Below are 25,081 nucleotides of genomic sequence, written 5' to 3'. Positions count from 1 at the left end.
GAATTTTAAGCCTTCATCCTAAGATACAGCCTTCAGGAAATTTGCAAAATGGTTTTTCCCATAGTTCATTGTTTGAGGTGCAGAGCACACATTGGAGCCACAGCAGAGCATAGACAGTTTTAGAGGCCTGCCATGCACTGGCTGCTCCCTTCATTCTGCCCAGAGAGATGGTACTGGTCCTGATTTTCAGTTGAGCCTCAACATGGTGAGTGGCTGTAACTCCCGACTGGTTCTGGGTCCAGGGCTCTTACTGCCCCATGGTGTGTCTACCACTGTTGTGAAAGGACTCCTCATGACATGCAAGTGAGGGTTTCTCAAAGGTGGCGGATTCCAGGAGCTAGGTAAGGGACAGAGGGAGAAAGCTTCCTTCCCCATGGGTGGGAGCCTGCCTTGGCATTTCTTAGGCAGGCCTGCTGGAGACACTGTTGGGGTTGACTGCGGTGCTGCCTCATTTGTGGCACAATTACCTCCCCAGGCAGGGCCTAACCTCTGTCCTGTGGCCTGCACACAAAGGCCGTTCCTGTGGCGGAAAGGCAGGAAGCAGCTGCCCAAGAACTGTGAGGGCCAGGCCATAAGAGGCCACGCTATCTGGGTTCCAGTCCTCATTCCTCCGCTTACAAAGTTGGGTTTCCTGGGCCAGTGTTGTGCTGTAGTCTCTTCATCATAAAGTCGTCATTGTTTATAGTTTTGTGAAGATTCAACTAATATATGCAAGGTACCCTGAAGCCTGCTGAGCACAAAGAAGCATCATGGGGAGAAATTAGAAAAGGACTGCCACATTGGTAGGCACTGCTATGCAAACCTGGGCTCCTACGGGCTCAAACCCAAGCAATGCTTGAGTCTGGAAACCCAGCAGACAGAAGGGCACAGGGGGCCGGTTTGCAGCTGCACAGACAAACACACTAACTTTATTCACATTGATACAAAAGTAAATTTTTCTAGAAATGTTCTCTTGTGCTAGAGGGAGAGAGATTGAGCAGCACATTGCAGGAGAATAGAGTGTGGGTGGGGGGGAGCCACGAGGGGACAAACAGGGCGGGGTGCTAGCATGTGGATCGAGGCGGCAGGCCAGCGACAGCAGGGCCGGGAACACAGACACACCTCCTCCTCCTGGGTCTGCACCGCAGGCTGGGGAGTCCTCAGAACCGTGAGCAGCGAGGCAAGGCCAGGTACTCAGGCAGGACAAGGCTCAGAGCAGACCTGCTCATGTCCTGTCCTCTCCTCCTGGCCACTGCCAGCATCCCATGAGCTGGTCTGGGTAGGGCATGTAGGAGGCTGGACAGGCCTGCCCCCATCTTGCTTCTCCCCCCTTCCACACTGCTCTGGGAAGGGCAGGGGGTGCCCAACAGGGGCCAACATGGCGGGAAAGTGGGCAGGGGCTGAGGAGTGTGTACACAGATGCTCACACAGGCAGAGAGAATGGAGGCTAGGTGGCCCCAGGGGTCCTGGGCGCTCACTGGGGCAAGGCCTTGAGGATGGCATTCACTTCCTCTGCCACAGCTGTCAGAGCGAATTCAAACTGGTCCTGCAGAAGGCAAGGGGGGTGGGGGCATGGTTGAGGGAAGTCCTGCCTCTGCTACTGCCCCAGGGGTGCTTAACGGGGGAAGGCGCTGGGCCCTCCCAGGGTAAGTAGAGGCAGTTGAGAGGGGCAGGCTGCTGGCTTCCCTGGGGTGGTTGGGTGGTAGCTGCTGGGCACAGGTAGTAGCTACTAGGGCTGGGGGAGGGAGGCGCGGTCACCTTAGAGCGGACAAGGCCAGGGCGCTGGTCTCGGACATGCTCCAGCGTGGCAGCAATGTCGATTTCCTTCACTCCTGAAGACGAAGCAGGTAGGACATGGGTGGTTCGGGCATGTCCAGAGGGGACAGGACCCAGAAAGCCAGGGGTTTCCCGGGGTGGGCAGCTTGGAGGATGGGGGAAAGCTTGGATGTGTGATGACCTGCTCCTCCATGAGCTCCCAAGGGCCTGGGCTGCAGGGACATGGGACATGGTCCTTACCTTTCGCCATGCGATTCAGGACCATATCAATGAGGATGTAGGTACCGGTCCTTCCTGCGCCATCACTGCCACGGGAGTTGAGGACAAGCTTAGTGAAGCACCCAGGAGGGGAGGGCATGAAGGAGACAGAGGGTGGGATAGGGACAACACTGGCTGACCCCTTGGGGTTGTGTCCTAGGCAGGGTATGAGGAAGGCCTGGCCCCTGGGACTGAGGTCTTGAGTGGCTGGCCTACGAGTCAGGCGGCGTCCCTGGATGCTGGGACGAGTGCAAATGAATGCCGTGGGGGAGGCAGCCAGGGTGCATGGGGATGATGGCGCTTTCCACCACGGGCCAGGCCTTGCTTTGGCTGACTGTGTGGAAAGGACTAGAAAGCATCTATTTCCGACTGGGCCACATACAGTCTGTCTCACGCCTTCCCCGCCCCCCCCACCCCCAATCGTTCTTAGCTCGTGGACCACTAAAAAGCAGGATGTGCCAGATTTGGCTTGTGGGCTCCCATGTGCTGGGTGGATGGGCTTTGTACACAGGGAGCAGAACCAGAAGGGATGGGAATCGGGAAGGACCCAGCCAAGAACATCTGTCCTGAGGTGGTGTGTGCCCTTAGCCTCACCTGCAGTGCACGATGATGGGACAGGAGCGGCCACGGTAGCACTTGTTCACCTTCCTGAAACAAGAAATGGGTGTGAGGGCCATTGACCACCACCAGCACTGTACACACACACACACACACATGCACGCGTGTACACACATACACACACAGCTTCACTTTCTTCCTCCTTTTTCCTTTCTATCCTGGGGATAAATTCTGGACCTGGGTGCTGTCCCTGAGCTGTTTTGTTTTGTTTTTGCTCAAGGCTAGGGCTGTAATACGGGGGGGGGGGGGGGGGGACCACACCTCTGCTTCCCGCTTTTTTAGTGGTTAACTGGAGATGAGTCTCACAGACTTTCCTGCCCAGGCTGGCTTTGAACCATGATCCTCTCAGCCTCCCAAGTAGCTAGGATGACAGGAATGAGCCAGTGACACCAAGCACTCTCTTCCTTTGGTGCCCACATGGTCAGGGCAGTGGGGGAAGAACACTGGAGAGATGAGTCAGGATTAAAGACAGAGGACGTGTGATCACTCCCACTCCACAGAGTTGGCATGGCGGCACCGAGCTTTCCCGTTCGCTTATGAGCTATGTGCTCAAGCTACACACCCAGAACAAGCGATGCAACACCTCGTGCCTCATCTATCTTTCTTATAAAACGGTGGTAATCATAGGAACCATTTTTCTCGAGTTCTTATGAGATATCCGTGAAAAGAATGAAGTGTAGCTGGGTGCTAGTGGCTTACTCCTGTAATCCTAGCTCCTCAGGAGGCTGAGATCTGAGGATCCCAGTTCCAAGCTAGAATGGGCAGGAAAGGCCATGAGACTCTTAGCAAAGGGACAGCTCCCAGGCCCTGAGTTCAAACCCTAGTACCAGCATGCACACACATACAGAAAATAAAAAGTGTAAGACCCGGCATTCAGTGAGTGCTCAATAAGTGGCAGTGCCTAATAATATATGAACAGCTACTTCTGTAGAATCCTAGGAAAATAGGCTTTTTGGTGACTGGAGGGCTCCAGTGGGCTCAGGCCATCTGCCAACCTCTATACCCACGCAGGTCATTCTCCTCGCAGACTCCTAGGGGAGTATTCTGGCCCTGATGTCAAGTCGCCCTGTGCGGAGTTGTACTGACAACCCCTCATCTCTGAACGTTGTGCTGCTCTCCGTATTCCTAGATATGGAGCATTCTGTGCCTAGGTTATACTGAGACTTGGGGTCCACTCAAATATGTCCTTTTTCTGCTGATGCTGACCACTACTCTGTAAGGATCAGGGTCTTGTCTAGATTTCCACTGTCCCTTGTGACCTGTCAGCTCTGAGAGTTACTTCCAGACTCCTAGTACCCTTTCTGGGCCAGAACTAGAGAGGATCTTCTGAGATTGTTCCAGAGGAAGCTCTAGGGATTTAGCAATCCTCCAGCTAGGTGGCCAGATGAATTTGCATGATTTGATGGGAGTCCATATGGTGTCACAACAGTGGTATCCTGTTGTTTATTAATAAAATGAATCAGCTGAGCCAGGTGCTTAAACTAGACTTCACACACTTTTCCTCTTGAATCTCTGCCAGTCCCCTAGAGCACGCGAAGTCACCTCTTCTCAGGCAAGGGATCAGGAAAGTGAAGACCCTGCTTGCACCACTTGCTAAAGACCTCTCCGTTTGCCTTTCATCTGGAGCACCTCACAATTTGTTCTGGGCTGTGTGCCCCCACTGCTTTTGTATAATTCTAGACTAAATTGCAGAAATCTTTTAGCTTACCTATGTGGCCTTAAAACAGATCTAGCAGTAGTTCTATTGGGATTTCTTTTCTTTTTCTGTTGTTTTTTTTTTTTTGTGTGTGTAAATGTGTAAGTATTCAAGGCCTTGTACTCTCTGCTTTTTTTTTTTGGCCATGGCTGCCTGTCTGTTACTAAATCCATACCTCTAGTTCTGGCTGTTTGCTAAGTAAATGGAGAAAATAGTCTCTTAGATTGTCTACCCTCATTAGCTTCCATTGAATAGCTAGGATTATAGATGGGAGCCACGGACACCTGGCTTCCTTTGTCCCTGGGTGGCACCCAGGGTCTTGCCCATGCTAGTCAACTGCTCTACTCTGAGCTGTACACCCAGCATGAGATTTTTTTTTAATGTGGGAGAAAGTAAATAGCTACAATACCCTGGCTTGGCTTTCAAGATGGGCCTCAGGCTGCAGAGACCCAAGTCAGAAACCATTATTATCAGGTTCAATAACTAAACCTAGGTCCTTACCCCCAGCTCTGTTCCTCTGCCCAGCATGAGACCCAAGCCAGTCTGGTAAGTGACAGGGTCAGGAGAATGGGATAGTGTGGAGCCACTGCCATGGATACAGGCTTTTTAGCAACCTATCTGCATGGGGAAAGACAAGATGCTGGAGGCCTGGCTTGGTCTTAGTTTCACTATCACCAATAGGCTAAATCTCTGAGATTGTGTCTCAGCCCCCATCTTGCTCTGACAGTGTCAGGCTCTTCCTGGATCCCTTCTCCCAACTCTCCTATGTGGGCCTTCGGGGTGGCGCCCAGGGCCCACGTGCCCTGTCTGTTCTGTCCATGCAGCTGCCACACCTGCCAATGACCACTTTTGTGACTATGCAACTGGAGTGAGATTTACTAGCTGCAGATCACAAAAATGACACTGGCAGCTGTGAGGGAAGGAGAGAAGGAAAGGGGGACAGTGGCAGCGGGAAGGAGAGGGAAGGGTAGAGAAGAAGAGAGGCAGACTGAAAAAGGGGGAGACGAGGGAGATGGAAACACATTAGATGTAGGGAAGGGTTTGAAGTGAGAGGGAAGGGTGTGGAGAATGAGAATCGAAGATAGACACTGACTGAGGTAGAAGGATGGAGACAAGAGAAAAGAACGACAAGAGGGAGGGGGAGGTGTGAAGGAGGACAAAAAAAGACAGATAGGGATGGGGGTGAGACCCAGGGAAAAGCAAGACGGGGGTAGGGTTGGGGGCCACAGAGTGGGAGGGACAGGAAGCAGGGCCTGGTAGGAGCTAAAAATGAGATGCATCTTTTTGTAGGGAAGCAGGGAAAGAAGCTTTCAGACACATTCAGATGCAGGGAGGGGATTAAAAAAAAAAAAAAAAAAGAGGCAGAACAGCAGTATGAGATCAGACACAGGACTGGGGCGAGATCTAGCCAGACAGAGCATCAGTCTTGATTTGGGGGAGGGTGGTAGAGGAGGCGGCCGGAGGTCAAGGCTCCGGGTCACACGAGGAGCCCTAAGAGTTGCAGTTCCCGCCGCTTGGTGCCAAAGCGCCCGTGGGCCAGCCTGGATGAGCTCTGGCCGCCGGCTCACTCACCTGCGGAAGTCCAGCAGCGGCCGGGTGGAGGCGGGGGTGCCCTCTGCCGGCCAACTGAGGAAGTGGAACTGCGTGAGGGTGCGCGTCTCCTGGGTCTGCACGTTCTTCAGGTAGAAGCTCCGCACCAGGAAGTCCTCGCACCAGATGTGCTCGGACACCAGGTTCACCTGCGGGGACCGCCCAGGTCTGAGCGCCAGAGGGGGAGCCCTAGCCGCCACCCACACCCACGACTTCCTAAGCCTGGCAGAATCCTCCAGGAAGGGTAACCACTGCACCCTCCCCAGCTGTACCCCAAGAACCCTGGCTGCTTCCATAACTGGTAGTGCTTCCACCCAGACAGGACATCTTGTGCTCAGAGTTTCCTCTTCCTCTTCCAGGTGTGTACCAAAGTGTGTGTTACATGGCCCATACATTTTGATGAAATTCTGGTTTTTTTTTTAATTACCTACTAGCAGGGACAATGAAAGGCTTTTTAAAAAAGCTCAGTTGGACACACACACACACACACACACACACACACACACACACACACACACACTTCTCCAGCTCCTCTGTGATGAGAAACTTAGTACCGCCTCTCATTTATCTGGGATTTCCTTTTCCTTTCCCTGATCTGCATCTGTCTGCCCAGTATCTCTCTCTTCACTCCCAGAGAGAGAAAGAGTTTGTTTCTATTTTACAAAAGCATTATGCACAACTGGTTTCATTTCTTTCTTTGCTTTGGTCACCAGGAAAATCAGAGCTCTATCAAGTTCCATTAAAGGAGGCCTTAAGTTCCAATATACTTATTTCCCCCATCTCACATACTTAGCGCTCCTTACCTCTTACCTCCGTTTTAGATCTGTACCTTTATCGGATGTCCCTACGAATGCCTTTTGACCTTAGGTAGGATACACAGGCACAAATACATATATGTATGTTTGTGAATGTATGCATGTATGCACATGTGACTTTTGCACAGGTGTACATTCATATGTGAATGCTGAGGCCACTGCCCATCTTCTCCACTCCCATTGTCCCCTTGCTGAGGGGGTCCTGCTAACCTCATATACATGGTAGAGGGAGGAGCCCTCATCTGGCCAGTAACGGTCACACTGCTTGACGCCGTCTTCCACCAATGGGGTCAGCATGACAATGACGGTACAGCCGCTCTCCCATACCATCTAGGGACAGGTCCAAGTAAGCCTCACTCTGGTCTCCCTGGGATCTGGCTGGCCACAAGGGCCCCTGATCCCTGGAGAAGCCCGCCTCTCCCCTCACCCCACCCCAAGAGCCTACCTGCCAGAAGTCTGCAATGGTATGGGACAATGGTCCTTGTGTGGCTATGTAGGCCGGCATCCTAGGGTCATGCTCAATCTGGAGGCAGGGAGAACACACCGTGAGCCAGAACGGGAGAGGCCACTGTGCAGAACTTTGGTCCAAGGACCTGGACCCAAAATGGATGGTCCACTGAAGCTTCCATTAAAGCTCCTGTTTGAACGGTAGGATACGGGTCCACAAGTCCAAAGCCTTGGCTGGGGTGGGAGGTGACCACAGGGGATGGAGTGAAGAGAGACAGGATGAGGGGGACAAACTGGGGGCTCGAGTCAGGACCACTTACAATGGGGCTGGCATTGATGTAATCGCTCCGAGAAGGGCTGCTCTCCACCTTCAGCTTGATGCGGGCGTGGTCATCTGTACGGACCCCCATATCCCACCCCAAATAGGATTCTGGTCATTGGGGGTGGTAGCACCACCTCTGCCGTTCATAGTGTGTGGAGCACCGCCCCTTCCCGGAAGCCCTTTCAGAGCTCCCAGCAGAGCGGGTGGGGCTGGGTTCCGGGTTGGCCTGCTCACTTACAGGGCAGGAAGTCAGGATGGCGGTTCTTCTTGATGTTGCCTTCACTTTGGGCGGCGGCACAGGTGTTTGGCTCTGCTTGGTAGGCGCACAGGGCCTGCCACTCCTTGGCCAGGCGGTCTCTGTTCCGCAGGTGGTCCTCCATGTATGCCTGCAGGGGCACCACAGCCTGGCTTTGGCCCACACGGCCAGTCCTGCCTTTCCCATCATCCTGTTCCCTCCCCACGCTGGACTCGGCCCCTTTTCTGACCAGAATCATGTGTCCTGTGGAGATGTCCATGTTGGCCTGGGCAGGCTCCTCGCACCAGGACGGCGTGCTGCTGTGGGAGCTGGGGCTGGCCTGGGCTGCGTCACTGAACTGCGAGGACACGCTGCTCACGCGAGAAGGCTCGGGAGGGCCCTCTGCTCTGTTGAACAGGGACTTCGTGGCCATGTGCTGACGACACAGGTCCTGTAGGATCAAGGAAGGTTCAAGTGGCGGAGGGGGGGGGGAGACTCCCAGGGCCCTGAAGCTGTTCAACAGGGCCATGGGTTCAAGTCTGAGTCCTTAGACTGGTCCTTGGTTGGCTGTGAATGAGCCATGTCCCCTCTGGATCCCTCTGTTCCACTCTCATCCTCCAGACAAGACCCAGACCCCCATGCCCCTTGGATGTCCTCCCCTCCCCAGGCTTCGGAGGCGGCTGCATACCTGGTACTCAAAGGTAGTGTCACCGTGGGCCCCCTCGGGCCCGAGGGCTGCCAGGCGCTCCTTGTCCCGCTGCCGAGCATGCTGACGCATACACAGGGCCACTGCCAGGGCCACAAGTAGCCCAGCAACGCCCGCCAGGGCCACCAGAGTCAGCAGCACTGAGCGCATGGGAGAGGTGCTGCGGGCTGGACGGGGAAGGATGGAAGCGGCCTCCTCCCTCTGTGGGAACAGCATTAGATTCAGGGGGGCAGTGATTGGGGGGCGGCCTAGGTACTCCCTGTCCCATGCCCTTATCTCACTAGGACACCTCCTCGGGGGAGCTGTGAAGGAAGGAGTATGGGCGTAACGGACAGAAGGCTTAGGCTGTCCTCAATTCCTTCTAGACCAACTCAAGTGCCAGAGTCTTTGTGAGTGAACCTTGTCAGGAGGGTTTCCATTTAAAGATGGATGTGGAGAGGGAACACAAGGAACAGATGGTTAGGATGTAAGAGACAGAAGAGCTGGATACAGAATGGAAACTTATTTTGAGTATAATGTCCTCCCCAGGCAAGGTTTTCTCTTAGAATTTAGGTGGATTAAAGAGCCCTAAGGTTCAGTTAAGCATAGGTCTTCCTAAGAAGGCTGGTCCTGCAGAGGAGTCACTGGCGCCACCTGCTGGTCAAATAGAGAATTGCACGGGGGTGGGGCTTGTTGGCTAAGGTAGTAGGCCAGACAGCTTCCAATGGAGCTTGCCCTCACCTCTAGTGGGCAGTGTCAGGCTCTTTGGCTCTGATAGATTCTCCCGTTAGTGCTTACCTGTCCCACTCCAGTCTGTAAGATCTGGAGTCCTGTCTGTGCTTCCAGTTCGGACTTCACTAGTCCTGCAGGGAGGATGCGGGTGAGGTTTCTTCAGCCCTCTGTGGTCTCTGCCCCATGTAGTGCTATGCCACGTGGCAGGCAGGGCCCATGTTGGACTGGGGCTATTTCAAGGGAGCATCTGCCACAGACTGGATATTAGGTCTGGGGCTGTGACCAGTCCTGAGCTTGAGGTTGGGGTGGTATTTACCAGCTTGCTGGGTCACATCTGCCAATGACAGGTTCTGTTCATTATGCCGGATTCGGAAGGTGAGGGCTGGACCTACCACACTGCCAAACAGGAGCGAGGTTACTACTTTATCCACCCTCCACCTCAAGAGTATATAAAAATGAAAATAAAAGCTAGCTCTACTGGAACAGATGTGTCCAGATATGCAGAAATTGGATGGGGCTGGGTGGGGCTGTACCTTCACGTCGCACCTCTTCCCCTGCAAAGCTTGTCTTCCCTTCCTCCCCAACTCCCTCCAGCATCACCTCCCTCCGGCTGCCCTCCACACCCCTGCCCGGCTCCACCGGGATCTCAGCCACACCTGATGTTGATGAAGCTGCCCGAGGACAGGTGCACGTGCTCAGCCAGGATCTCCAGAAGCTTCACTCCTGCGGCCAGGCTCAGGGGCCTGGAGGAGGGGAGCACACAGAGGGAGGAGAAGGAGAACCCGCAGGCCACTCACATAGGGATTTCTGCTCTCTGCTTCCTGCCAGGCAGGTCATCCTAATCTCTAATAAGACACTGCCGGGAAGGTTTCCCCAGGTGGAGTCCTTACTTCTGGTCAGTGACGATGTAGCCATACTCCTCTGCTGCTGGCTGAGCGGAAGGCTGTCCCACTACTGTGGGCTGGCTCTGGCCCAGTGGACTTTTCTTCTCCAGCAGGACAAGTGGGACTCCTGGGGGACTATTAGCTTTGGGAGGCTCTGAGGAGCCAAGGCTCAGCTGGACTTTATGAGAGGTGGAGCTGGTAGTGGGGGGTCCAGGCAGGGAGGGCGTGGGGGGTGGAGGTTCTGCTGTGTCTCCGCCCTGCATTTGGTCCTCTGTGGTTGTCTGTTAGAAGAAAGGATGGGGGTGTGGCCTCTGGTGAGTGGCTAGGGGAAGGCCTCCCCTCAGGGGCTCTCCGTTCTCTAGAGAGTGGAGATTAGAAGTTGTTTAGCCTTGTATTGCCAAGGTTTCATACAGTACTGGGTAGAGAGGTTAGCCAGAAAATGTGAGCCAATGAATGAATGCAGGATTGAATGAATGAGGTCTGTGAGTCCACAGGATGGGGCTGGAGTGGGAGGAAACTGGCACCTGAGAACAGGGACGAGGATGAAAGTGGAACAGGAAGGCAATGGTTTTCAGACTGGTGTTCAGCCACAACATTCTTACAGGCCCAACACTGAGAGCAGAGAGATGCGTAGCTCCTCCAGCTGTGGGGGGGGGGGGGGGGACGGCCTGCCTGCTCTTAACTTACCCTTTGCTATAGGAATCCTCAGAGCATTGTCTGAAAGGATTGTAGCAGAAAGAGGAGCGGGTCAAGAATTCTGTCTTGTAAAGCTAGGTGCTCACACCTGGAATCCTAGTTACTCAAGAGGCTGAGATCTGAGGATTAAGATTCAAAGCCAGCCCATGCAGGAAAATCTGTGAGTTTCTGTGATGGAAATGTAGCTCCAGTGGTACAGATCTAGCCTTGAGCAAAAATGTTAAGGGATGGTACCTTGGCCCTGAGATCAAGCTCCAGTACTGGCACGAGAAATAAAAAGAATTCTGGCCAGGCACTGGTGGCTCATGCCTGCAATCCTAGCTACTCGGGAGGTTGAGATCTGAGGATTGAGGACAGGAAAATCTGTGAGACTCTTATCTCCAATGAATCACAGACAAAGCTGGAAGTGGCACTGTGGCTCAAGTGGTAGAGTGCTATCCTTGAGCAAAAGAAGCTCATGGACAGTGCCCAGGCCCAGAGTTCACGCCCCAGGACTAGAAGTAGTAGTAATAGTAATAATAATAATAATAATAATAATAATAATAATAATAATTCTGTCTTCTGCTCTGAGCGCTGCTGCCAACTTGATATAAGACCACAGGTAATGACTTGAAGTCTTTGGGCCATCATTTCCTCAAAATGAGGTACTAGGTAATATGGATTATGCCCCCCGCCCCAAGTCATGAGACTTAAGTTTCAGCAAAAGGAGGGGGTAGATGGAGGATGTCCCCTGCCCTGGGACCTTTAGGTTAGGAAGGTGTGGGAAACTCACTTTCTTGACATCAGCTCCAACATTTACAGCCCCACCTGTGGAGACAAAAAGTCATGAGTCTAAGGGTCAAGGTTGAAATCCATGCAACAGACAGGAGAAAGGACCAGAGCTCATGAGCCTGTTCCATCTACTGTGGCCTCTTGAGTCAGTGGCCAAGACACAGGCAATATCCCATCCCAAGCATGGCTCCATTCTCCTCTACTTCTGGCTTTGTAAGTCACTGTTTTATAAACTCATCCTGTGGTCACCTTCTGGCTTTGTTCAGTCCTTCCTCTGCCCATCCATCAGTTCTGGGCTAATTCCTTCCAGTCTCAGCATCAACCCCACCCCCACAGAACTCAGACCGTGCCCATGCTAAACAAGTATCCAACCACTCAGTTTCATACACCTCAGCCCCAAACTACCCCTCTTGATGCCTTCTTCTTTCCATGCACACCCTTTACTGGTTTCTTCTTCCATTACTTCGATTCTCTATTCTTTTCCTGGTCCCACTCCTCAACTCATCACTTTACCCCTTTGTTCTCTGCTGGTGATGACCCCGGATCGCAAAAGAACTTGCTTCTCTTGATCATGATCCTGACTCTTCCTCTTCAGGAAACACACTTCATGTATGTTTTTTTGTTTTGTTTGTTTGTTGTTTTGGTTTGGTCGTGGGGCTTGAACTCAAGGCCTGGGAGCTGTCCTTGAGCTTTTTCATGCAAGACTACTAGCTCCAGTTTTCTGGTGGTGAATTGGAGATAAGAGTCTCATGGACTTTCCTGGGCAGGCTGCCTTTGAACAATGATCCTAAGATCTCAGCCTCCTGAGTAGCTGGGATTTTAGGTATGATGAGCCACTGACACTTGGCTTTTCACGTAGATTTGAGAGGTGGAGCAAGAGGCCTCCAATAGAGCTGAGTGGTGCTGGTCTTCCCACCTGTATACTCACCCAGATTTCTTCCTGCACCCTTGGGTAACAGCTGAAGCAGAGTCAAGAGGGTGGACAGCTGCTCAGGGGTCAGCTGCCGAAGCTCCACTCCATAGCCTGCCAGCACAGTAGCCAGTCTCTGCAGAGTCCCATCTGCTGAGAGCCAGAGGTGGGATGAGCTTCGGGGTGCAGATGGGTGACTGGGAGAAGATGACTCGGGAATTCTCAACCTCTAGGATGCAGGTGCGCCCCTTCCCGGCCCTTGGCAGAACTTTGAGGGAAAGAATTCTTTGGGCTAAAACCAAACTCCAGGCCTAGCATGCACATCTTGATTTGTCATCTGCAGGAGTCATGTCAGCTCCCAGATGTACAGCCCTCTGGACTCTGGCTGTGCTAGTGCGGGCGTAGATCGGCTTGTCAGTAGACATTAAACGTGTGAATGACCAGGGACAAGTAACAAATGTGTGAATAGTCAGGAAGGAATCCCTGTGGTTCTCCCAAAGCAGCCTCCCAGGCAGGCAGATAGGGACTAAAGACTGTTACCTGGCTGCACTCCTGGGGAGGGGGGCTTCTCCTCCTGAGCCCCTAGTCCTTCCTCCTCATTGTCCTCTGAGGAATCCTCTGCCAGGCTGCTGCCCCCTTGTTCTGGTAACCTTGGTGCCCTGGCCCTTTTGGGTGCTGGCAAGTCCTGGGCCAGGTAGAGCAGCCCTGAGTCCTGAAAGAGCTGAGCGGGTGAGGGCCCTGGAAGGTCCCTGTAGGAGTGGCCAGGGTGGGCCCCAAACATGGTCTTGGAGGTAGTTCTGCTGAAGAGGGCAGGAGTTTCCGTCTTGGGCAAGGGGCCAACACTGACCATCCCCGTGGAGCTCTCTGAGCCCCGGTAGCCATCGCGAGAGCCAAACTGTGGGAAAGCAGAGATCTGGGTAAGAGCAGAAGGCAGGACTGGGAGGACTGGGGTTGGGATAGGTCCAGAGTGAAGGACTCACCTGCTGGAACAGGTAAGGCTGCAGCAAACCAGGTTCATAACTTAGAGCAGGATGGGGGGGCCGTGGGGGCAGCAGCAGATGCTCCAGGAGAGGGGGCAGCAACTCAGCTTGCAGAGGGGACAGCGAGGAGCCCGCCCCAGCTCCACCCCCGCCTGCTGGAGGTTGAGGAAGCCCATGGGCAGCAGGGGCAGAGCCTGTAGGGATACCCTGTAAAAGCAGCTCCCCAGCAGGACCAGGTCTCCTGGGCACCAGGCCAGATCTGGAGAGGAAAAGCAGAGAGAGGGGGCGGGGGGCGCAGAGAGGCAACTTCCAAAACAGAGATGGTAGGAGTCAGGCAAGTTCCTAGCAGTTTAGAAAAACTCTGATCTCTTAATAAACGAGGTGGCGCCAGCCATGGTAATCACACTCCTGTAATCCTAGATACTTGAGAGGTAGAGCCTGGAAGGACTGTGTGTCTGCATAGACAAATAGACCATATCTCAACAACCAAGCTGGGTATGGTGGTCCCTGCCTGCGAGTGTGGGCCAAGGCCAGCTCTGAGCAACAATAAGACCCTATCTATAAGATAAATGAATAGCAAACGGGTGTGGCTATGGCTGAAGTGGTAGGTCACTTAGTTGGCAAGCGTGTAGCCCTGAGTTTAAAACCCTAGGCACACCAGAAAAGCTAAGAAAAAAAAATAGAAATGAGAGAGAGTAGGCCACAAAGTCCTAGGGATGAGCCAGAGCAGAGCCTGGGTGGAGACATCTACCTCCTGAGTAAGCATACTTGCATCTGTGACACCCAGCTGCAGGGGCGAGGGAAGCATGGAGCCAGAGAATGGGGGAACAGGAGCAGGAAGGCAGCCAGAGCCACCAGATGGACTGTGGCTGCAGTGTGTGCCCCAGTTGGGTCTGTGTGCTGTGTCTCCACGTCTGCTTCTCCAAGGATATGTTCAAGCATTTAAGCCCCCACTCCTTAAGTGTGAGTTCTTCATCTGGTATCACCACCTGAGCGCCACAGACTCAGGTTCCTTCCTACATTTTGCAGGATCTGAATATGGCCTCTAGAGGCCCTGGCCACAGGAAGATGAAACAGTCCCACCTAGTAGACAAACCCAACATGAAACTACTTCACCAGAGAAAATTCCAGTTCACCCATGATGACTTCTCTCATGCTTCTCCAAATAGAAACATTTTTCAAAGAAGATATGAGCTTGTCTGCTCAAGGCTTTTTGCTGTATGACTTGAACCACAGCTCTACATCTGGCTTTTTGGTGGTTAATTGTAGATGAGAGTCTGTCATAGACTTTCCTGCCCAGGATGGCTTTGAACCATGACCCTCAGATCTCAGCATCCTAAGTAGCTAGGATTATAGGCATAAGCCACCTGGCACCTTAACGGATATTTATCTACCTATCACATATATTATATTATTGTCATATATATATATATAATATATGTACTACATATTATATTGTTGGTTGTGAGGATCAAACTTAGGGCCTGGGCATTGTCCCTGAGCTTTTTCGCTCAAAGATAGCACTCTACCACTTTGAGCCACAGCACCACTTCCAGTTTTCCAGTTTTAATTGGAGATAAGAGTCTCACAGACTTGCCTACCCAGGCTGGCTTGGAATCATAATCCTCAGATCTCAGTCTCCTAAGTAGCTAGGATTATAGGTATGAGCCACTGGTGCCCGAATCTTAAAGGATATTTTTTGTTTTATTTTATTTTATTTTTGTCAGCCCTGGGGCTTGAATTCAGGGCCTGGGCACTGTCCCTAAACTTCTTTTGCGCAAGGCTAGCATTCTACCACTTGAGCCACAGTGCCACTTCTGGCTTTTTCTGTTTATATGGTACTGAGGAATTGAACCAAGGACTTTGTGTATGCTAGGCAAGCATTCTACCATTAAGCCATGTTCCTAGCCAATGATAAGTTTATTTATTATTATTATTATTATTATTATTATTATTATTATTATTGCCTGGGCTTGGACTCAGGGCCTGAACACTGTTGCTGGCTTCTTTTTTGCTTTTTTGCTCTGCCACTTGAGCCACAGCGCCACTTCTGGCCATTTTCTATATATGTGGTACTGGGAAATCGAACCCAGGGCTTCATGTATATGAGGCAAGCTCTCTAAAACTAGGCCATATTCCCAGCCCCCCCAAAGGATATTTTTTTTTTTGTTTTTTTTTTTGGCCAGTCCTGGGCCTTGGACTCAGGGCCTGAGCACTGTCCCTGGCTTCTTCCCGCTCAAGGCTAGCACTCTGCCACTTGAGCCACAGCGCCGTTTCTGGCCGTTTTCTGTATATGTGGTGCTGGGGAATCGAACCTAGGGCCTCGTGTATCCGAGGCAGGCACTCTTGCCACTAGGCTATATCCCCAGCCCCCCAAAGGATATTTTTAAAGTCCTGTTTTTCCGTATCCCCAGAGGGAGCTCAGCTCCTACTCATATAATAGCTCGTAAGAGAGAGACCATTCCTGAGCATTTACCTGAACCCCAGCCTGTTGCCCTTGGTGTTTCTTCCTTCTTACTCCTGGTGGCCCATCAGGAAGAACATACCACCAGCCTCAGCCCCATGGATTGTGGAGAAAGGCTGCTTACCTGTCCTTTGGACGGGGGTCTGGGGGTCGAAGTCTGGGGATGCGCTCCATCTCCTGTGAGATTATATACTGGGTGAGGTCATCATGCCAGGACAATCCTGTCAGGAGAAGAAAAAGATGAGGTTGGCTCAAGAATCTGGGGGTCTGAGCTGGGTCCTCGGGTCCTGCTTAGATCCTCAGGAGGCTGAGATCTGAGGATCAGAGGTTTTGAGCCAGCCTAGGCAAAAATCCGTAAGACTTATCTCCAATTACCTAGAAGGAAGTCAGAACTGGAGGTGTGGCTCAAGTGATTGAGTGCCAACCTTGAGCAGAAAAGTCAAGGGAGAGTACAAAGCCCTGAGTTCAAGCCCTAGTACAGATGCAGTTAAAAAAGAATGTCTGGCCTGGTAATGGGGGCTAGAGGTGCTGAGATGTGCACCCCTCCTCTGCGGTGCCTTGGGTTTGGAAGAGCATAGGAGCAGTGGAGTGGGTGATCTGAGATGTCTCCTATTCACCCTCAGATACAGCTTTTAGAATCATACTGCCTGGGTTTGAATCCTGCATCTGTCATTGGAGAACTGAGTGACCTTGGGAAAGCTGTGGCATCTCACTCCTCTCATCTGTAAAATGGGGACTTAGATTTCCTAAGAGTGTTGTAATAGTTAGAATAACACACAGCAAAGGGAACCATGCCTGTCACAGGATGAGCTCTTAACAAATGCTATCAATACTGCTCATTATCCTAATTCTGATCTTCTTTTTCTTTTTGCTTTTTTTTTTGTGTCAGTACTGGGTCTTGAACTGGTCCAGAACTGGTCCTGGGTACAGTCCCTTAGCCTTTTCCACTCAAGGCTAACACTCTACCACTTAAGCCACAGCTCCACCTCCAGCTTTTTAGAGATACGAGTCTCACGGAATTTCCTGCCTGGGCTTGGTGTCAAGCATCAGTTCTCAGATCTCAGCCTCCTGAGTAACTAGGATTATAGGCATGAGCCACCACTGCCTGGCTCCTCAATTCTAATTGGGAAGTGAGAATAATATATGTTTCACAGGACTATTACAAAGGCCAACTATGATGAGGAAAATGTAAATCTTAGAAAACTCTAAAGCACTGTACAGTGTTTAAACAGCTACATCATCCTTGTGGTGGTTGTTGTTGTCGTCATCATCATCACCACCAGCACCACCACCACTACCACCACAACTGCCAGTGCCATCCTTATCACCATCTCACCATCTTACGCTGGGAAGATCTTTCTTTTTTTTCTTTGCTGGTCCTGGGGCTTGAACTCAAGGCTGGGGTGCTGTCCCTGAGCTGCCTTTGCTCAAAGCTAGTACTCTACCTCTTGAGCCACAGCTCTACTTTCAACTTTTTTGGGTTGGTTAATCGGAAATAAGAGTTTTGTGGCCTTTCCTGTCTGAGTTGTAGTACATGGATGAGCCACAGGTGCCTGGCTAGTGGGGAGATTTTCTGTTAGACCCTTTACCCTATGAAACCCAGCTCTCAGGAAAGACCAATCGCCTATTGTAAAGAAATAATCTTCTACTCTCCACCCCCATTCTTTCTGTTCTGCTCCTGACTCATATTCTGGGATCTCTCAACCTCTAAACCTACCTTCTTGCCTATGCACAGGAGAACAATGAGTGTTCCTTTTTAATGTCAACTGTTCCACTTAAGCATCCCTTCTCACCTACTCAGGAACACCTTCCCTGCAATTCTGCCCTATTCCCCACACAATTCTGTTTCCTGGTGAATTATTCCCATTAGCACACAAATACGATTTGTTTTCTTCCATCGGAACAACAGCACTGTTTGACTCCACACCCCCTTCAGCCTGTTTCCCACATTTGGCCTATTTCTTTGCAGCAAGACTCCTTGAAAGACTGATCTATCTTGGCTGTGACCAGTTCCTTTCCTCAAATTCCTTCTTAATCCACTGTACTCTGGACTTTATTCTCAATGATTCTATCACAGCTGCTGTCCTCAAGGTTGCTAGTGACTTCTACACATCTAAATCCAGTGTCCCTTATCTTGCCCCCTTCTCCAGCAAGATCTGCAAAGAGACTACAGAGATGGGTGAGAAACGAGAACTCTTGAGTCAGATGGGCCTTCCCTTTCCCACCCATGTCTAACCAAGTTCAGATCTCTCTACTCCAAGGCACACAGACCTCACCTTGGGACATGAGTTGTCGAAGCACGCCTTGTAAGCGTTGGAGGACTGGAGAGGTGACTTGCAACAGGGGCCGGGCCTGCCCCACACCCGCCTGACACTGTCCGAACAAGCCATCTAAGTCAGAGCACAAAAGCGATGTCATCAGGGGCTTGGACAAGAGGTCTTTCAGGGTCAGATTGTAAATGAACAGTGTTCTTTCCATCTCCTCTACTAGCTTTAAAGCTCTGCCCCTCCAGGCCAGTTTCTCTTTTCTCTGTCTTAGCCTAGTCCCCTTTCTAGGACACCCTCCCCTTAACTGGTTTTTATTGTACCCCCCTGCCCCCCAGTCTTGTGAATCCTATGCCAGGCCTTCACTCACCCTGAATACAGACTTCGAGGTGAGAGCAGAGTCTTCGGTCAAACAGACAGCCTGTAAAGGGACAGGTGAGCAGAGGCTCAGACACATCCAGAATAGTCAGATGTACAGACAGACTGGGATACAGGGGAACAGATGTGACCCACTCTTTTATTCTAAGGATGGCTTTAAGATGGAAGGACAGTAGGGGGAAGATGACTAGAATGTGTGTGTGTGTGTGTGTGTGTGTATGTGTGTGTGTGTATCCAGAACTTGAACTCGGGGGCTTGAACTCAGGGCCAGCTCACTCTTTCTTAGCATTTTTGCTCAAGGCAGGTGTGAGCCACTAGCTATCTAGAATTCTTAAAAGGAGGAATGTGTGAGGTCTGGCTGTGAATTTTAAAGATCCTCATCAAGGCCCCCCAAAGCTTCCATTTGCTTAACTGAGAGTTGAGGAAAAGAGTTTCAAGTGCGTCGGGCCCAATTCAGAAGGAAGAGGTGCTGCTCCAAGAACACCCTAACTGTAATGAACTGGGGCGCTCCTCGAGGGGGAAAGAGGCAGGTGGGCTTGTCTCGGCCCCGGGCCCCAGGCGCCGGCGCTGTCCGCGGTGCTGAAGCGCCCAGCCTGGCGGGGCTGACTTCCATGGAGACAGTTGAGGAGAGGGACAGGTGGCGGGCGAGCGGAGTCTCCCCGGGACCCGCAGCGTCACAGGAAGCACCCCGCGTTGGCCTCCCAGTCCGTCCGGGTGGGGGAACGAGGGCGCCAGATGGCGAGGCTGCGCCCCTTCCCCCATCCCCAGCCCCCACCCCCGAGCCCGTGAGTCAGCGCTGGTTGCGTCCGCACCGATGTGAGTCAGCACCAGGCCTGGCGGTGGGGAGGGGGACGCGGAGGACCCTCCCTCCTCATCCTCGTACGCCCCCCGCCCCCCACTCCGCGGCTGCCTGCCCCTCTCTTCCAGGAGCGCAAACCTTGGCGAGCAGCCTCCCTGGTCGGGAAAGAGAAGCCTCCGCCTCTCCCGGCCCAGCTCTCCATGGGGACCCAGGGCTGTGCACCCCCCTGCGCCCCCCCCCCCCGAGATATCCGGTCTCTCTTCTTTCTCGCCCCTCCCGTCCTTGCCCCCCCATCCTCCCCTTCTCCATCACCGTCAACCACCTCCCCGGCCGCTCCTGGCCTCTCCCACGGCCGTGGAGCGCCCCCCCCCTCCAGATCCCTCTGCTCGCGCGCACCCCCATTCCTCCTTCGGGACCCGCTACCTCCCGGGAGCCCCCTTCTCTCGGGTCCCGCCCGCCCAATCCCCAGCCCCACCTCCAAGCCTACGCCCCTTTCCTCCCAGCCTCGCTCCCTGCTTCCTCGCCTCCAGTGCCTCCCGGATCCCCCCCCTCTCCAACCCTCCCCCCAACACGGTGCACCTGACCTCCTTACCTTCCAGACGCTTCTCCCCGCCCCACCCCCACCCCCTTGGCCTCCAGCCCCGTACATCCCTCTCCCCCCTCCCCCCCCCCCCGCCCCACTCGCCACCCCTCAAGTTTCCTCCTGACCGTGGGCACTCATGGCGCTGCAGCCCCCCGGGCGGCCGCTCAGCAGCAGGAGGCAGACGAGCAGCCGGAGACCCCCGGGGCCTCCGGGACCCCCAGGCCGCCGCAGGCGCCGCATCCTCCCCGGGCGCCCGCCGCTCCGCTCGCGAGCTGCCCCGCTGGAGTGGCGGCGACGCCGGCGGGAGCCTGCGGGGCGCGAGGCGGGGCCTGCCGCTCCCCACCCCCCTATAAGGCGGGGTCTGCACGCCCTTCTCGGGACGACTCGGCCAACCGCAGGCGGGGGGTTGACGCCATCTCCACCCCCGGCTCTTACGCCGATGTGCGTCACCGGTGGCGTCAGAGCACCCCCCACCCCCAGTCTTCGCTGGGCACCTACTCAACCGTTTCCTCCCCCCCAGCCAAATAGTAGACGCTCCCCAGAATTCCCACTGGATACACCCCCTTCCGGCCCCAGGGTGGTCAAAGGGGTTCCGTGGGGACCAGGAAAAGAGACGTGAGCAAGAGGCTCTGAACCCTGAAAGGAGGAACTCCTTACGCGCCTTCCTCGCGGTCCTGGCGTCAGCCTGAACACCATGTAGGGCTGCAAGCGGTGCTACCTGCCAGGAGCTCAGCTAGGGGCAGGAGGCGTTCCCAGTTTGGTAAAGCGGCTGCACCTACTTCGAGGTTGTTTTGGAGAATTACCTGATGAAAATGTTCAAAACTCGTGGGCTGGCACACATCGTACATTCTACACTGGTTCCTTTTTTTATCTTTCTTTCTTGCACTGTACTTATTTATTTTTGTCGTTGGGGCTTTGTTCTTTAATACCTCTAATTGATCTATAGCAATGGTGCATATTTATAGGATGCAATGTGGTACTTCAATACATGCATACACATGTATGCAACGTGTTAATAGTCTATATAATCTGGACATTCAGGCCAAAGCAAATACTTTTCCTTTCTTTCGGAACATTCAGAACGTCCTGAACCCTCCCTACTAGCTATTTTGAAGATTTCAAGTCATTGTTCTTAGCCACTGTTACTGGGCAATGCTATAGAACATTAGAACTTCTTCCCCCTCTCCAGCTGTACCCCCGTGTGTGTGTGTGTGTGTGTGTGTGTGTGTGTGTGTGTGTGTGTGTGTGTGTGTGCTGGTACTGGACTGGAACTCAGGGCCTGGGCACTGTCCCTGAGCTTTTTCATCCAAAACTGATATTCTATCACTTGAGCCAGAGCTCTACTTAGAGCTTTTTGGTGGATAACTGGAGATAAGAGTCTCATGGAGGTTCCTGCCAGTCTGGCTTTGAATCTCAATCTTTAAATCTCAGCCTCTTGAGTAGCTAGGGTGTGTGCCACGGTTATCTGGCTACAGTGGTCTTTTAAAATTGTAGGCATCGCTATGATTTTCCCTTTCTTAAAATATTTCAGCTAATTTCTCACTGTATTGAGGATGAAATCCAAACCTTCTATTGTGACCTGTCAAGCCCCTGCATGTAAGTCCTAGCCTTACTTCTCCAACTTCATCTCTGTCACTGACTTTCCTGTTTGTTCCTCTAACCTGCCATGGTATTCTTGTCTAGGGCAAGAAGGCTCTCTTGAAATGTTCTCTGTCTGGGGGGGGGGGGCTCTTCCTTTGTATCTTCCTCTAGATGTCACATTTTGTCATTTAGGTCTTAGTTCTCAAAAATATTTTTTTTTCATGGGGAGTAACCTACATTCCCACCCTCATGTCCTCGAGACAGAGGGCAAGAACTAAGCAAGGGAAAGAGCTGGCAATCAGGAGACCTGGGTCCAGTTTTGTGTAAAGCCCACAACCATCTTGGGCCCCAATGGATTCCAATCTGGATTCTAGAGCTCAAAGTTTCCAAGGAGTTGCCACTGGGACTTGTGCATTTGGCTTGCTCGGGTCAAAGTAGAGCCAAGGCAGAGGCTGAGTGTGAGGGTTCTGTGCTGTGCCTCCCGTTTATTCAAGGGCGCTTTACTATCAGTTGCTATATACAGGGAGTACATGGTGAAAGGAAGGAGCCTTTATCTAACTTTGAGAATTCTGAAATTCCCAGTCCCTAATTAAAATAAAGGTTGATGCATAATTCTGTACTTCATATCTTCCTTGAAGGCTCCCAGCAGCTACATTATAATCTGCTCCTCCACTGTCACATGGATGCCTACAGATAGCATGTGAGAGATATAGAAAGCACAGACAGCCTTTGGCTGAGAAAGGGACCATCTTTTCTTCAGCTTACTTGTCTTCACTCCAACATCTCTTTCCTCTTTCATAGCTGCCTCCCTCATTTAAACAAGCCTTTGGGCATTCCTAGACAAAGTGAGCCCTTCACCTTGACAAGGTCACGGTAACCTCTTGTCTCAGGATCTTTGAGACCACTTTGGAGGAAAAGCACTCATCCCTGTTCATCTTGACTGTTGTCTCCATGAGGAGGAAAGCCAGGAGTCAGGAGGAAGCAGAAAAGGATAAGAAAGACCCAGAGGGAAAGTTGTAATGTACAAATTCAGGAACTCACTTTTTTTTTTTTGGCTTGGAACTCAGGGCCTGAGCACTGTCCCTGGCTTCCTTTGCTGAGGGCTAGCACTCTGCCTCTTGAGCCACAGCGCCACTTCCAGCCTTTTCTGTTTATGTGGTGCTGAGGAGTCGAACCCAGGGCTTCATGCACATTAGGCAAGCACTCTACCACTAAGCCATAAACCATATTTCCAGCCCAGGGATTCACAATTCTTGAGAAAATGCATACAAAGTTTCTCTTCTTGCTTGCCCCTAGAAGAGACAGAAGTTGCTAACATCCGCTTCTTCCTTTTTAGGGATAATAATAGATCATGCATGGTAATGTTCTTTGCTGATCCCAGAAAGGGCCTCTGGAGCCCAGCACTCCTGGTGGCTCCTACTAGTGATATTTTTGTATACAGACCTTTCCTGTTCTGTCTATGAACCCCGGGCCTCACACACCTCGTTGCAGTTGCTTTATTTGGGGGAAAAAAACTGCCTTTCCATTCTTCAGGCATGGATCTTTGGCGGGGGGGGGGGTGAAATCTGTTGATATATTCCATCATTTGGGTCATCAGATCCCGAGTGATGTCATCCTTCTAGAACAGACCTGCAGGGTTTAGGGATGGGGTGAGTTGACACCTGGGACACTCTGACCCACGCCAGGGACCAGAGTCACCTCTCCCTCAAGTACATGGGGAGAATGAAATGAGATGGTATATAAATATTGCTCAGCACAGTGCGTGATGTGTCATATTTAATGAATCTGATGATTCATGTGATGCTATGGGAAGGATTAATTGAGATTAGGGGGTAAGAACAAGGAAGGTGGTGATTCTCAAGCCTGAGTGTGAATCAAAGTATCTCACAAAGCTTGTTTAAACAAGATTGCTCTTTCCAACATCCAGAATTTTTCTTTTTTGCACTAGTACTAGGCTTGAACTTCAGAACGTACCACTCTCCTCGAAGCTTTTTCACTCAAGGATGGTGCTTTAGCACTGGGTCCTCACTTTCTCCACCCCTGTTTTTGCTGGTTAAGTGGAGATCAGAATCTAATTTTTTTTTGGCTTGGGCTGGCTTTGAACCTTGATCTCAGATCTCAGCCTCCTGAGCAGTTAGGATTATAGACATGAGCCTCCAGTGCCCAGCCAGAGGTGGTTTTTATCGTTATTTTTGTTTATAGTTTTGACTTGCCTTTTTTTGTCAGTTGTGAGGCTTGAACTCAGGCCGGAGCCCTGTCCCTGAGCTCTTTTTCCTCAAGGCTAGCACTCTACCACTTTGAGCTACAGATAAGAGTCATGGACTTTCCTTCCTAGGCTGACTGTGAACTGCTGGTCTCTGATCTCATCCTCCTGAGTAGCTAGGAATATAGGCATGAGCCACCAGTGCCTGGCTCAAATTTTAACTTTTATGCCCAGCTCCCTGTAACATGTTTTAAATCATCTCTCAATTACTTATAATACCTAATACAATGATGACAGGAAAAAGTCTTCACGTGTTTGGTACAGACACATTTTCACTAAATATTTAAAATCTACAGTTGGTTGCATTTGAGCATACAGAATTCCCTCATTCAGAATGCATGGAAACACAGGCTTGGCAATATTGGTGTGTACAAGACTTGAAGGTCTTGATACTTTTACTGAAAGCTATAGTTTTCTGTGCTTAAAAGAAGGGCAGGAAGCTGGGCTCTGGTGTCTCATGCCTGTAATCCTAGCTACTCAGGAGGCTGAGATCTGAGGATCATGGTTCAAAGCCAGCCAGGTCAGCCAGATTCTCTGTGAGACTCTTATTTTCAATTAACCACCAGAAGACCAGAAGTGGCACTGTAGCTCAAAGTGGTAGAGCACTAGCCTGAGCAAAAGAGCTCAGTGACAGTGCCCAGGCCCAGAGTTCAAGCCCCACAACCGACAAAAAAAATGGGAAGGGAATGAGGGGAGATAGTTCCCACTGCTAAGCACACCTTTCTTTATACAGAAGAAAGGAGGTAAGCTTAGAGGAGAATTTCCCCTACCTCAGCTCACCATTTTTTTCTATAAGTGGAACTACCATGAGTCATTCTAGACTTCCTTCCTTCCTTCCTTCCTTCCTTCCTTTCTTTCTTTCTTTCTTTCTTTCTTTCTTTCTTTCTTTCTTTCTTTCTTTCTTTCTTGCTTGCTTGCTTGCTTGCTTGCTTGTTTTCTCTTTCTTTCTTGCTTTCCTCTCTCCCTATCTCCTTCCTTCCTTCTTCCCTCCCTCCCTCTCTCCCTCCCTTCCTTTTTTTTCTTTCTTAGACAGGTCCTCAATCTCAGTCTTCCAGTTCTTCCTCCTGAGTGCTGGGATTACAGGTTTTGAAAGTAGGGGACTGGGACTGTCCTCCTCAATCACTATTTAAAAGAAAAACAGTCAAGGTGCTTGAACTCAGGGCCTGGGTGCTGTCGCTTCACCACTTTGAGCCACAGTTCCACTTCCGATTTTCTAGTGGTTAATTGGAAATAAAGAGTCTCACAGAGTTTCCTGCCCGGGGCTGGCTTTGAACCGTGATCTTCACCTCTCAGCCTCTTGAAGTAGCTAGGATTACACGTGTGAACCATTAGCGCCCGGCTCAAATATATTCCGA

At 51.7% G+C, this 25,081-nt stretch overlaps 1 protein-coding gene across 3 annotated transcripts; it reads right to left on the bottom strand.

The window, feature by feature from the left end:
* Positions 1-524: 524 nt before the first annotated feature.
* On the bottom strand, positions 525-20,125 carry Ptprn (protein tyrosine phosphatase receptor type N). 3 transcript variants are annotated; one of them, XM_048344162.1, is made up of 23 exons: positions 20,008-20,125; positions 18,493-18,543; positions 18,135-18,248; positions 15,983-16,079; positions 13,395-13,653; positions 12,955-13,309; positions 12,433-12,564; positions 11,502-11,540; positions 10,044-10,308; positions 9,810-9,896; positions 9,470-9,549; positions 9,220-9,284; positions 8,425-8,643; positions 7,987-8,187; positions 7,740-7,887; positions 7,500-7,573; positions 7,178-7,255; positions 6,943-7,062; positions 5,900-6,066; positions 2,608-2,661; positions 1,996-2,060; positions 1,738-1,811; positions 525-1,525 (listed from the first exon to the last, which is right to left on the bottom strand). In XM_048344162.1, exons 1-23 carry the CDS (start codon positions 20,120-20,122, stop codon positions 1,454-1,456), a joined length of 2,931 nt encoding a protein of 976 aa, XP_048200119.1. In that variant the 5' UTR covers positions 20,123-20,125; the 3' UTR covers positions 525-1,453. The 3 variants fall into 3 exon arrangements, with proteins under 3 accessions (XP_048200119.1, XP_048200117.1, XP_048200118.1); XM_048344160.1 differs by having other exon boundaries at positions 10,044-10,318; positions 11,506-11,540; positions 20,008-20,122; XM_048344161.1 differs by lacking the exon at positions 9,810-9,896 and having other exon boundaries at positions 10,044-10,318; positions 11,506-11,540; positions 20,008-20,122.
* Between the last annotated feature and the right edge of the window lie 4,956 nt (positions 20,126-25,081).

The sequence above is a fragment of the Perognathus longimembris genome, chromosome 4 (genome assembly GCF_023159225.1).
Source record: "Perognathus longimembris pacificus isolate PPM17 chromosome 4, ASM2315922v1, whole genome shotgun sequence".
NCBI lineage: Eukaryota > Metazoa > Chordata > Mammalia > Rodentia > Heteromyidae > Perognathus > Perognathus longimembris.
This window is presented reverse-complemented; position numbering and strand designations above follow the sequence as displayed.